The sequence below is a fragment of the Hippopotamus amphibius genome, chromosome 8 (genome assembly GCF_030028045.1).
Source record: "Hippopotamus amphibius kiboko isolate mHipAmp2 chromosome 8, mHipAmp2.hap2, whole genome shotgun sequence".
Classification (NCBI taxonomy): domain Eukaryota; kingdom Metazoa; phylum Chordata; class Mammalia; order Artiodactyla; family Hippopotamidae; genus Hippopotamus; species Hippopotamus amphibius.
Window position 1 is genome coordinate 10,108,580 of NC_080193.1, and position 13,550 is coordinate 10,122,129.

At 48.0% G+C, this 13,550-nt stretch overlaps 1 protein-coding gene across 10 annotated transcripts in view; it reads right to left on the minus strand.

Moving 5' to 3' along the window:
* Positions 1–3,001: 3,001 nt before the first annotated feature.
* Positions 3,002–13,550, minus strand: part of GIT2 (GIT ArfGAP 2) — a 48,291-nt gene continuing 37,742 nt past the window's right edge. For 9 of the 10 annotated variants that reach the window (XM_057744147.1, XM_057744143.1, XM_057744148.1 and 6 more), the window contains 4 exons: positions 12,191–12,273; positions 11,391–11,579; positions 6,844–6,907; positions 3,002–6,267 (listed from right to left, as the gene is read on the minus strand). In XM_057744147.1, coding sequence (XP_057600130.1) covers positions 6,055–6,267; positions 6,844–6,907; positions 11,391–11,579; positions 12,191–12,273 — 549 coding nt within the window. In that variant the 3' untranslated portion in view covers positions 3,002–6,054. The remainder of the gene's footprint in view (positions 6,268–6,843; positions 6,908–11,390; positions 11,580–12,190; positions 12,274–13,550) is intronic. The other variant, XR_009055009.1, reaches the window with a different exon arrangement.

Below are 13,550 nucleotides of genomic sequence, written 5' to 3' on the forward strand. Positions count from 1 at the left end.
TCCTCTGCACAGTAAACAACCTGCCAGTGGTGGAAGCACCCTTGTCTCTGCTGTTGGACTTGGGCAGGATTTCCACCTTGTTTGAATAGGAAGAAGCAGGCCAGACAGGCTGCACTCCTCCCTCCCTGAGTGCAGGGAGCCCCCTACTTCCAGTAGCAGGCACAGGGCTGCTCCTTTCAGAAGGGCCGACCTGGGTGCCTCTACGTACCCTGTGGGATCTGTGAGGTCCCTGAACCATTGAAACAGCTGAACTGGGCAATGTCTTCCACTCATAGATCAGAGTCTGACTTGAGCAGCGGTTATCAAATGTCTCAATTTGAAACAGACAGAAAAGAGAAATACTTGTGGCAAATGAAGGATTAGAAGACAAAACAAAAACTCGGCCACCCAGGTGTTCAACATTCCTTCAAACCCCCCCTCCCCCGGCACCCAGGGTGGGTAGAGGACCACACAGAGACCAGCATCCTGGCCTTCCTCTCTGACACTCCCAGGCAAGAGGAGTGCCTCGCTCCCACCTTACCTCTGTCCAGGTCTTGGCCATTCCTCACCCTCTTCTGCTTCCAGAAGATCTGCTGTCTGCCACGTTCCCGCAGCCCTCATCTTGGAGGGTCCTCTGTGCCAGTAAAAGACCCATGGTTGAGCACTGGCCCGGAGATCTGACTTGCTCCACCACCACTAACTGGGTGGGCCTCAGTTTCCTCATCTGCAAAATGGGGGGTTGTTTCAGTTGCTACTGTAGGAAAATGCATTTAGCCCAGTGACTGCACACCATAAGCCCCTCTGGTCTGAAAGAAATGGGGTGGGGTAGGGTGGGGTGGGGAAGTATTGAAAGAGGGAGGTCCTGGGAGGGGAGGGCTGGGAGAGGGAAGCAGATAGCAAGGTGTGAGGAGAGGGGGGCTAAGAGCCACTCTTAGGCCACAGTGGGGTGGGGGATGTGTGTGCAAATTGCAAGACCAAATTGGATTTCAAAACTTCCCTGTCGGTAATGTGTTCTGGGCTCCTGAGGGAAGCAGGAGCTGGGAGAGAAATGGGGCTCACAGGACAGAGGCAAGAAAAGAGGCCAAGGCTGGGCGAAGGGTAATCACTTGGGGCTCTGAAAGGGGCAGGAGGTGGAGAGCTGGCTGAGGGCAGGGGCGGGACACACAGGGCGGTGCTACAAGGGCTGGAGAGGAAGGGAGAGGAGTGAGGGGCCTGAGGCGAAGAGGGGGAGGGTGTTGGGAAAGGGTGAAGGGTGGAGAGGGATCTGGGGAAGCTGCACTGGGTGGGAGGTGGGCTGAGAACTTTGGGGAGTGCGGTCAGGGAAGCTGTGCATTCGAGCAGGGGCCTGGGTGTGGGGGAGGGAGGATGGTGGGGGGAGGCAGGAGGAAGCAGGGCTTCACCGTGCCTCTCCCTGTCCCCAGCAGCCCCTCCCCGGGACTTGCTCTGTGGTGAGCTGCCACATGCCCCCGTAAAGCTGTGAAGGAGTCCGTCCCACCTGGTGTGGCTCTGGCTTCCGGCCTGTTGGCCACCTCTGCCTGGTGTCTGTGGGCCACGGGGATTAGCTCCTGGACAACCTCAGTGTGTCACCCTCAGATGGCCCCCGAGCTGTCCCTATGGTGTGGCTGCCTCTGTGCAGCCCCACAGCTGGGAAAGCACTGTGCATGTGCTTGGGAGCCAGTGAATGGTCCTCCCAGTCGGTCACTCAACAAATGCTGGAGGGGTCCCGGCACCTGGGGCTCAAGGGTGAGACATGTCTCATGGGCACAAGAAGACTGTGCCCCGGTACTCACTAACACCCTTTATTCCTACAATCTCACATCACCTCTTACATAGAGCTTTGGGGATGCAGCTGCCTCGGGCTTCACCTCCACATGGAGGCCACGTTCTCTGAGCTCCTCGGTCACGGACCCCTCTAGGGTCATGAAAACTCACCTTGGCTGATTATGAGGAAGGCACACCGGACTGACAACTCACACACTCTCCCTCAGCCCTGGATGTGGGACGTCACCTCCTCAAGTGTAACCTCCCCATCTGTGAAATGGGGACAACTCCTCCTGCTTCATAGGGCTGCAGTTAGGACTCAACAAGTTAATACACATAAGGAACCCAGCACAGTGCCTGGCACAGAGTAAACAATTGATAAGTGTGAGCTTTATATATAACTATTACAAAAACATGGCTAAAAGCAGAAGGCAAGGAGCTGTGTAGTGGCGGTGGTGGGGCCTAAAAATGGTCCACAGCAGTGCTTCTCAGACTGTGGTCCCTGGCACCCTGTTAGAAACGCAGACTCCGAGGCCCCTGCTCCAGAGCAGCCGAATCAGAGATGAGCAGGAGACCCTTTCACAAGCCCTCCAGGGGCTCTGATGCTAGCTCATTAGAGGACCCTTGCCCTAGGAGCTGCCTCTGGGTGCGAGCTGATGGGTCTGACCTGCTGGGTCCTCAGACAAGCTGGATCACACAGAGAGGATGCTCCCAGACTTCTCGCTTGGCAAGGTGCCCGTGCTGCCCCACTCCTTCTTCTGTTTGGGAGAAGCACCCCAAGTCACCTTCAGGAGGACAGCTGTCGAGGACTGTGGGTGTCCTTGTCGGACCCAGTGTAAAATCTGCCCCACTGTCCCCCACGTGAACCTGCACGATGGGCCTGGCTCTGAAAGTAAAAGACTGGGGGCCTTGAGAGACTGAACTAACTTCGCCACCCTATCCCCTGCTGAGGAGAGGTGAGGGCACCTGCACTCGGTTGGCTTTCGCTGAATTTACAGAATTTAACGTGAGGAGTAAATGCATCATGATATATGGAACTGATTCCTTGATGCAGGACTTGTAAGAAAGCTATCTGCTGAGCACAGAGGAGGAAAAGGTCATTGTTTCTGAAAACTGACACAGGCCCTCAAGGCAGAGGCACATTCAATACCGTCTCTTATCATAAAGACGGGGTTCTGTGGGGACAACTTTCCAGGAACTCTGATCGAGAATCTGGAAACATCAACTAATACATGGGAAGCACAGAATTACCACAAGGACACTTATAGAGCCTGTTTATTGCATAACTAGCAGGCACAAATTCCAAAACGATTTTACAACGCTTAAAGGGTTGAACAATAATTACAGGAATAGAATGTACAACAAACAGGAAAAACAAGTACGGAATAACGGGTGACATGGATAAAACACATTGGAATAAAAGGCATTTTATTTTTCCTATGCAGCATTTTCTTTTGTAAAATCAAGGTGACCTTCACTGGGACAAGGAAAGAAGGGAAACTCTCTGCTTGGGGAGCTCAGGGCGGCTGCGGAGGACAGACCCACGCTGGTCTCACTCTGGTTCTGCAGCTTAAATCGTTGGAGGAATCAGAGGACAGCTCCTGCGTTGTGCATTTACAGTTCCAATTGATGAAATGCTGTATTTGGTCTTTGGGCCTGATTCACTGTGCTTTGGCAAATAAGAACTATTTGCATTCTGAGGCAGAGGGTGATGTCAGTTGAAGGAGCTCAAGGTGGGAGCCATCTCCCTCCCGCAAGTGCTGGTTTCCTACCTCCGTCCTCTCAGCTCCGCAGGGCATTTGAGGGGGCAGGGATTTGAGAATCTAGAGTAAAAGAATGACATTACAGAACTCAGACACTAGTGCAAGGCTGTGGAACCCATGTGCAAAAAAGGTGGTGAACGACTGTTCAGACAAGGTGCGATTTGCCAACAGGCCCCGGGGACCTCTGACCCTGGCCTCTGAGGACCAAGGAAACGCACAGGGCACTTGATGAGAAGGACGACCTGCGGCCCTCCTGCTGCCACACATCACTCCACCTGGGAACTTCCTTCCTGAGTTTTGGCACTGTGGGTTAACAGAGCGACCTCCTGCGGTGTTCTCACAACTGGAAATGCTTTGTTGGTCCCCAAGTTCCTTGACTTTGTCCAGGGGCACGAAACGATGTCCTCCACTGCAGGTCCTGAGTGTTCGAGTGAAGACACCGCTTCACCCACTGCAGGCCATTCATGATCCAGAAGCCCATCCTCCCCGGGAGGCCGAGGGCATGGACTTGGGACTGCCACTGGGCCTTTCCTGAGGAGCCTGTGTAGGCCTGGCGGGAGGGCAGGTGTTTGCAAAGAAGAGGAGGGGCAGCCTGGTACATGCAGCATGCAGAAAAGGTTCTCAGACGGAGCTTGAATTTAAGGTAGAAGACATCCTTTGAGAAGGCGTCCCCTCAGCATCCAACAAGAACATGGCACTTAGGTTTGTGCAGACAAGTCCTAGAGATGTGGACCCTTTCCCCACGCTACTCAGTGCAGCAAAAGCTGGCGAAAGCACCCACACAGTGACTTAGTAAACCAAACACCATCGCGGTGCTCCTCTCCAACAGCATTCGGTTACGCTACAAAGGTGTTCGTGAATCAAACAGTTCTGTGAAAATACAGGCTTATTGTGCAAGTTTTTAGGCAACTTTGCTTATTTTGACTTTCTCAGGTGTGTGAACAAATGCTACAGGACAGAACATACGGGTGAAACAAAGACCAACAGCAACTTAAAACAGGGTACGGTGGCCACACTAAAGGCAAGGCTCAGAGGCTAAACCAGGGGAGACCAGGGAAGCCAGGCCCTCACACTACACAGCAGAGCTGTGAGCTGGCAGCCTAGAGGCCGCAGCTCACCCACACGTGTGCTGTGAACATGCAGATGAGTCATGGACATTTATAAATGCAGAGATGGCACAAAAGTATCTGGTGTCTCCTGACGAATCAAAGCTCTAGCAACCCCAGGCCCACTTTTCCACAAGGGAGCCCAAGTGGAGCTGGGGAAGTGCTGTCCCCCCTGATGTGCCACAGGCTCCCCCTGTCCCCTGCCCCCTGCTCCTGGCTTGCTTCCTTCACCGATGTCACCACCACCTGGCCCTCAGGTCTAGGTCAGGGTCTGAGCCACACCCACACAAAACCGAGGCAACGAGCAGGAAGGAATATACTTTAGCTTTCAGAACAACAAAGCTCTTCTTAGTAACTTAAAAGGCAATCTTGGTACGTTCCAGAACTTACACCTGCATGCTTTCGTAGCTTCGGGATAGCGGTAGTCTGCTAGAGCACTGCAGGGAATTCTTGAAAGGTGACGTCTGATTCTGAAGCACCAGCGAGGTGATGGAGCAGAAAGTGAACTCAGATGATTGCACACATCTCACCTTGTAGGAAGACCTTATAGGTGGCGAGGCATGCAAAGCAGGTCGTGTGAGAAGGCTTTTCGTGGCTAAAGGAGTAAGAGGAGTAGGTCGTTTCTCTTGTCACAGTTTACGGCAGTGCTGTCTGAATGGGGAGGGACGCAATGAGTTATGGCTAGTGGGACAGAGGCCCCTCAGACTGTGCATGATAACACGGCCAAAGGACACACGGCAGGGGGCACGCGTGCTTACTGGACACCGTGGAGACTTCAGGATGATAGTAAAATAGAAACAGACAGAAGATAGGATAGGAAAATTAGATGAGAGAACAGCTAATGTGACAGAACAGTTAAAAGAAATGGAACACTTCATTGTTTCCTTCTAAGAGAGACAGTTACACTATTTTCAGAAAGTGGCAAAGTCCTTTCTCTACATGCCTGCTTGGAGATACCCCAAACTTTGAGATTCTGCAGTAGAGGTTGGGAAATTGGCTTATTATTGCACAATGCTTGATAGGGAACAGACAACGTTGATTTTTTTTTTTTTTTTTAAACCCAACTCTCTCCAGAGAATGTTTCACTAAAACTCTCACTTACAGCTTTAGCCATAGGCAAGGAGTCTGAAGGGATGAAAAGTTCTAACAAACTTTAAACAATGAAGCTCTGCTTGTGGATGTCTACGATCACTAACTCGTCGGTCACGGACAGCACAACTGAACGTCAGAAGGTAAACTGGCAGACAGGCACAAAATAAGGCAAGTGGGTTAAATTAATAGTTGAAAATTTGTTAGAAAACATGCAAAAATAATACTGAGTTTTCTCTTAAAAAGTTTTAACCTTTCATTAAACGTTTGTTTCTGTAAAAATCGGAAGAGTTCCATGTTTAAATTGGAAACCAGACTTGGAAAAGCCTTGAAAACAGAAGGGCCAGCCCTGCCGTTTAGTTGTTGTTCTCTTTGGTGGTGATGGTGACCAGCTGTTTGGCGGCCTTGGCGATGTCATACGCACACTGGATGACCTGCTGCGTGACCAGCTGGATGTCCGTGGGCGGGCCCGGGTCTCCCGAGAGGGTCTTCTTGCACTCCGACTGCAGTCGGTAGGCACTGGATGTCAGTAAGCGGAGGGAAGTCCTCACCATGTCAGACTTGGGTTTCTAAACAGAAAAACACAGCCATTCACCATGAACTGCAGGGTGGACACATCTGAGAGCAGAGACAAGCATTCCTCGGAAAACAACCCAAGCTGTTCCACAGTGAATGGCAGTTCTGTCCTGCACTTTTTCACTGGGGATGCTTGGAACACTGCAAACTTGGCAACCCACAATGTGGCAGATACTGAAGGGCTCTGACTCAAAGGTCAAAGTGCACACAGTGTATTTAGTAGTACACATTTAGTAGTGCTATTCTGAAGCAGTTTTGAAAAATATTAATCCACTTGGATATTCCAGATATAATATTCCAAATATTCCATATAAAATTTTATTCTATTAACGCTTTGTCTTTTAGGCATTTGGCTTGCACACTTTTGTCTCATTAAACCCAAACCAATACTCGTGTAGAACAAAAATATTTCAAAGCCCTATATGGCTGTTTGTATATTTTAAACTATCTGTGATTTATATACTAATATATAAATTATATTATATAATTAATATAATATAAAGGTCATAAAGGAATTTCTTGCAGTTCATTAAAAAGGATCTGAACCAAGTTAGCAGGGAGTGACTTACTTTGGGGAATAATGCTGCCATTTCTGTAACAGCTACGTGTATCCTCTCTGAGCAGGGAATATAACTGCAAGAATATTGAAGAGGTTATTCAAAGACAGTAAAAATAATTCAGAGACAGAGAATACTCAGATAAAAATAGGTCCCATTTACACTCCTGTAACAAAGGGGTTGAGGCCATGGCCAGTCTGCTGTGGACCCCACACCAGCAGGAGGCAGGGCCCCCATACTTTCTTGAAAGTTCATTCAATCAGATAAAAACAGTCTTCAGCTATGAATGTAGGCAATGTACACTACCAGCTGCGTGGAGCCACAGAACAGTTAGTCTGTAAAGATATCCACACCTCCTTGAGGTGGTCATTTAATTCTCCTGTGTTTCATCTTCCTGATTTCTTGAAAGAGAAACAAGGAATTCCAGGCAAAAGACAACAGAATTTAAAAAGAAAGGACCGAAACAATTCCTTAAAATCAGGATCAGACACTACACCTCAACACTCTTGCATATTTTAACCAACGGGCGCGTCTAAATCCCTTCCGTCCAATGCATCTGAACTGTGGGGGGAGTCAAAAGCTTTATTTTGAGTAAAGAGGAAACACTGAGGTCAGCTTCATATACTTGTTCAGACGCTCGTCCACATTCTCAGGAAGCTGCCGTGAACTTACTGTAATAAAATTCTCTGAGCACAGTCGGCACTTTCTCTGCTTGTTGATGAGCTCTAAGAAGACAAAGCGCATTAAGTCTACTCATTCTCAGCCTCTCTCCCAGGCCGCCTGGCCTCCTATGAGCCCTGAGATGACATCACGAGAGCCGAGGCTTCAGGAATACCGGCTGCGTGGCCAGGCTCTGTTCTCAGTGCTCTGCAGAGACTGACGTAATCCTCCCGACAGCCCTGTGAAGTTGATACTATTATCACCCATCTCTCAAATGAGCAAACCGAGGCCTGGAGAGGTGGGGAACTTGTCCGAGGTCCCACAGCTGGTAAGAGAGAGCTGAGCTCAACCCCAGCTGTCTACTGCACGAGCTGGGGACCCTCACTGCCATATCCTGGGCCTCTCCTGACATCAGAGAAGCAACAGATTCATGTCTTCACGGCAAACCTCTTCCCATTGGCGCCTGGGGATTCTAACTTCGTAGGTGATGAACACAGGAAGCACTGAGACTTTGGTTTCATCAGGATTCTTATTCTTAGCATCATGACAAGCACCATACGGGGCTAGTTTCCTGTACCTTAGAAATGTTAGGCTTCTGTCCTGAGGAGAACATGTTACAAGGTGCAGAGACAAAGACAAACTGCAGACGGTATTAAGGGACAGTTCTGAGACACCACATGGACCCCAGGCCTGGGTTTTGTTTCTAGAACTGACCCACTGAGCCTGGGAGGGAAAGGGGAAAAGCACTTTCGAAGCCTGTTTTCAGCATGGAGGAAATACAGCGTGAATACCATGTGGCTGTGTTTTAAAATTTCCCTTCTAAGATACAGAACTCAACGTTGTTTGTCACCCATCCTAGTACTGAAAGCCCTCAAGTAATATTCTCTCCCCATTTTTTAAGTCATGAAGTTGGCTTCTGCTTAAGGATTGTCAGGAACAACCTCTATACTTCATCTTTGTGAGAAATCAAATCTGGTGTCAAAACTATTTTAATTAAGACTGCCTACATTTTAATTAAATCGTTACATCTCAAGAAAATGGTCTGAATTATACCAAATGCCTTCAAATGGGAATTCCTGACTTTTACTTATGAGCAGTTAGAACCATATACCATGTAATAACAAAAATGCTAACACATAAGGAGGTATTTAACTTGTAAATGTGAAGGGGCAACAACCCACCTGGTGACACAGACCCTCAAAAAAAGGGCAGCATCCACAGCAACCCCTGTATCGGCCATAAACGATTCTTGAGCCAGTGTGCTCATTAATATCACATTAACTGAGAGCCACACCTAAGAGTTTTATGTTTTGCTGGTGATGGTTTTCAGCATATGGTTTGACCCAGAAATATAATTCACCCTTTACTCCTGCTAGAGAAGACATTTTTCCTAAGGACTTCTCTCAGAAACTCACTCATTACGACATATTTTAGGAAGTCCCCAATAAGCCACAAAGGAAACGTGCAGATTAATGACAAAGCCCTCCTCCTTCTCTGCTAGAGGGAGTCCATGTTCACAACTTCAAATTATCTTTCCCCAAAAAGGCTTTTGTGTATAATATGTAGTAATCCCTGAACTGTGTAAATGTGTGTGTGTGTGTGTGTGTGTGTGTAAGAGAGAAAGAGAGACCGACACAGAGACAGGCAGGGAGCGGGGCTGAAGGCTGAGAGGATGGGACCAGGCTGAGGGAAGTTCAGGGGCTCTGGGAGCTTGCTCGGCCCGGGGGACCAGGACTAAGCCTGCCTGTGCCTGCATGGGCTACTGGTCCACTTAGGATGGGCACAAGCAATGGATCAGCGAGAGGAGAAAACAAGAGGAAAAGGTATGGGTTTAGTTAGCAATGCAAGGTTATAAATTGAAAATGTCTCAGATATGCAAGGAACCAGAGATTTTAATAGAACAGTGAACAATTTATAAAATATAAATTCTCTAGATCAATTCTAGTTTAAACCAAAACATAATTAAAATCTCTGCATCATTCTTTCATGGTTCTTAAAGAAATCAGATCACAGGGACTTCCCTGGTGGCGCAGTGGTTAAGAATCTGCCTGCCAACGCAGGGGACATGGGTTTGAGCCCTGGGCCAGGAAGATCCCACATGCCACAGAGCAACTAAGCCCGTGAGCCACAACTATTTAGGCTGTGTGCCACAACTACTGAAGCCCACGCGCCTAGAGCCTGTGCTCGCAACAGGGGAAGCCATCAAAATGAGGAGCCTGTGCACCACAATGAAGAGTAGCCCCTGCTCACCGCAACTAGAGAAAGCCCGTGTGCAGCAACGAAGATTCATTGCAGCCAATAAATAAATAAATAAATTTATTTTAAAAATGTTAGCAATTAGAAACATTAAAAAACAAAGAAATCAGATCATAACATATATTGAATGGATTTGTACATATTAAAAAAAAAAATTTCCCAAATAGTACCAAGCACCATATTGTGATCTTTGAAGCCAGAAATGGCCCCAAGGCAGATATTTATATTTTTGACAACCGTCAAAGAGAGAAGCATAATGTAAGCGTATTTTTTGGTTGTTTTTTGAAATATGAGCAGGGCTTAGAGCCAGGGGGAAAAGAGAAGTGAAGTATGTTGTTCAATGGCAGGAGAGCCCCAGGGAAAGAGTTCACTCTTTGTAAAGGAGCCTTGAAAGACCATACTTGGGAAGGTGTGAAACATTCTGCTTTAGGTAATGAGGTTGCCTGTTGCCAAGGCTGTGGTGCTGAGCTGAGGAACTTCACACCTGCAGTGTGTGAGGCAGGAAGGGCGTGTGATAAAGAGGATGTCTGGGGGAGGGGGGAGATAAACAGCTATATAATTTTTGTGGAAGGAGGCTGAGAAATTATGCAGGTTCCTCTTTTTCTCTGAGGATCCTCCAGCAGCCCATCCATGAAGACTAACTCTGCTCCTTCAATAAACACTGACCATTCCTCTCCTACTGAGTGGGAAATAGTGACACTGGGAGCAGTCTGAGCTACAGAGCAAAACAGAAAAGGGTGGAAAACGGGGAGGTGAGCATGGCGGTGCCAGGGACATGGAGAGTGCAAAAGACACTGGTGCCTCTTTTCACGGAAGAGAACAGGAAAAAGAAGAAGCAATACTGTGTTCCTTGAACAACTTCTGTTATGCAAAGTCATGAAGAGTTCCTCACTGAAGCCCTAAACTTTGCTGACCTAATGAGGCTGTTCTTAGGTTTTGATCAAATTTTGCCACTTTCGTAAACTCAGTGGGATGACATCAGACATGTCATGACTGTGTCTGGAGCAGGCCAGCCACATGAAACCAGGATGCCACTTGCAACAGCTAACAACTTACCAGAGAACAAAGGGGTGAGTTAGAACAAGGGCCAGGCCCCTCTCCGCAGTAAGAAATAACTGCAGGATATGGTTCTGCCCAGAGTGAGCAGACTTCATTCAGCAGCAGAGAATGATTTGGGGGATGATTAGATCAGTTTCTTTGCAAAGCACTTGCTCCTTAGACACGTGCGTGCATGAGGGAAACAGGTAAGAGATCAGGTTCATTTCAGGATACCTTCTCTGGCAGCAGACTCCTCCTCAGCTACGGAGACCACAGGGAGCAGCATGGCTGGGAGAATCCACTGCCAGTCTTGAGGTAGTTTTTTCCACCTTGAGAACTATGAATGTCGCTACCCCAAGTGTGCTCAATTCCATCTCTAGAGGCGGTTATATTCAGAGCACTTCATAAGAAGATGAAATGTTTAAAATATTGTGTTAAAAAAATTTTACAAATTTTCTCTTAAGCTCATTACGTAAACTTGAAATTTTCAACTTTTGAAGTGAGCGTATTACAACAAAACCCCGTTTGTAACTACAGCAGCAGCACCTCCTGCAGAGTATGGATGTGCACACGTCACGCCAGGCAGGAATTCCAAGCCCCCTTACCTGTCATGTTTATTTTCTTGGGCTGCTCTTAGGAGCTCCTGTATGTTTTTGGTGATCTGCTCAGTCTTCCGGATGACGTCTTCGGTGCTGGGAAGGACGGGGCTGGGGGCCGTGTGGGGCTCTGCCGTATCTGGGCCTGAGCTGTCACCCTGCCACACTGTACTCCTCTGCCTTCCCTTCCTGCTTGACCTGTGAGCATTAAAGCGGTTACATGTGACAGGTGCTCATCAGCTGCCTCTCTGCTTCTGTGAGCCACAGCATGTGCGTCTGCTGGAGGCACGAGTGGGCTGCTTTTGTGGTTTCCTTTATCCTGTCTGGCAGGAGGCTCAGGGCAAGGCTGGTTCATTAGCAGCCAGCCACAGCTCACAGGGAGGCTGCTTCATTCTACCGCAGGGCTGGACAGGATGGCCCTCGTAGGAAGGCTAAAGACGGGGAAAGGGAGGGAACAGCCGGAACAGGGAGGGTGTATGGTCATGAAGCCACCCTAACTGAGCCAATTCCTTGGGATACAAATGCAGGATGTAACCTAACGTTGACTCAAAAATGAAGTGAAGGACTGACTTTAAGCACATTACAGAGACTCAGGGATGAGTCTAACCTGCTGGTAAGAGGAAAAAAGGTCCCTGTGGCAATAATGTGAGATGAGCAGTGTGAACTATGAACTTATGCCTCAATACTTGAGGACCTTATGGGTGTGAAAACAGAGAAGCGGGTGCAGGTGGTGAAGTGCGCCTCCTGACCACGCTGCTCTGTCTCTGGTTGAAGAGCCCAGCCCCAGGGCGTTCTTCCTGCACATGTACCCCATGTCATCCGGGTCCCTGTCGTTGGGAGTGTTGTCATAGTCACTTTCAGGTGTGCTGTTCTGCTTTTCCAGCCTGGATGCCTACAAGAGAAAAGGCGACCCCATTAGTTGAGAGCATCAGACACTTCTTGGGTGCCTTCTCAGGAATCACTACCTGTCAGGCTATGTGGCCTCCATGCCCCAGATCTCATCTGGGACAGATCTCAACTGATGCTTTATTAAAAATGTTTAATAATGTTTATTGCAGCACTATTTACAATAGCCAGGACATGGAAGCAACCTAAATGCCCATCAACAAATGAATGGATACAGAAGATGTGGCATATATATACAATGGAATATTACTCAGCTATAAAAAGGGATGAGATGGAGCTATATGTAATGAGGTGGATAGAACTACAGTCTGTCATATGGAGTGAAGTAAGTCAGAAAGAGAAAGACAAATATTGTATGCTAACTCACATATACGGAATCTAAAAATGGTACAGTGACAAGAACAAGGACGCAGATACAGAGAATGGACTGGAGAACTCGAGGTTTGGGAGGGGGCGGGGGGTGAAGGGGAAGCTGAGACGAAGCGAGAGAGTAGCACAGACATATATATACTACCAACTGTAAAATAGATAGTCAGTGGGAAGTTGTTGTATAACAAAGGGAGTCCAACTCGAGGATGGAAGATGCCTTAGAGGACTGGGGCGGGGAGGGTGGGGGGGACTCGAGGTGGGGGGAGTCAAGGAAGGGAGGGAATACGGGGATATGTGTATAAAAACAGATGACTGAACTTGGTGTACCCCCCCCCCAAAAAAAAAAAAGCTGAAAAACTCTGCATTTTGGATTAGCTCATATTCCTGGGTAATTTCTGGATTTAAACATTTCTCTTTGTCTCTGTTTTTATTCTCACTAACGGTTCTTCAGGAATAAAAATGCTCACTTTTTAAGAAAAAAAAAAAAATTCAGTAACAGGGAATTCCCTGGTGGTCCAGTGGTTAGGACACGGCTCTTTCACTGCCCAGGGCCTGGGTTCGATCCCTGGTCAGGGAACAATGATTCCGTAAGCCATGTGGTGCAACCAAAAAATAAATATTAAAAAAATTTTTTTAATTTAGTAACAGATGATTAGTGGATCCAGAAATGTTTTTTTTTTCCTTCTCTGCCCCATTTTCTTCTCCGCTTCTAAGCTGCTCCATACACAGATCCCCAATACAAACTAACACAGACACACAAGGTAACGCTCACGTTTAGCTCTCTAAGGAGTATAGAGTTTAACTATAATATAAGCGGACCCATTTACGAAGCAAATGGGTCAGCACATATACCCACAGATCGTCAGCACTGGGAGTCACCTGCAGATTAGCTAG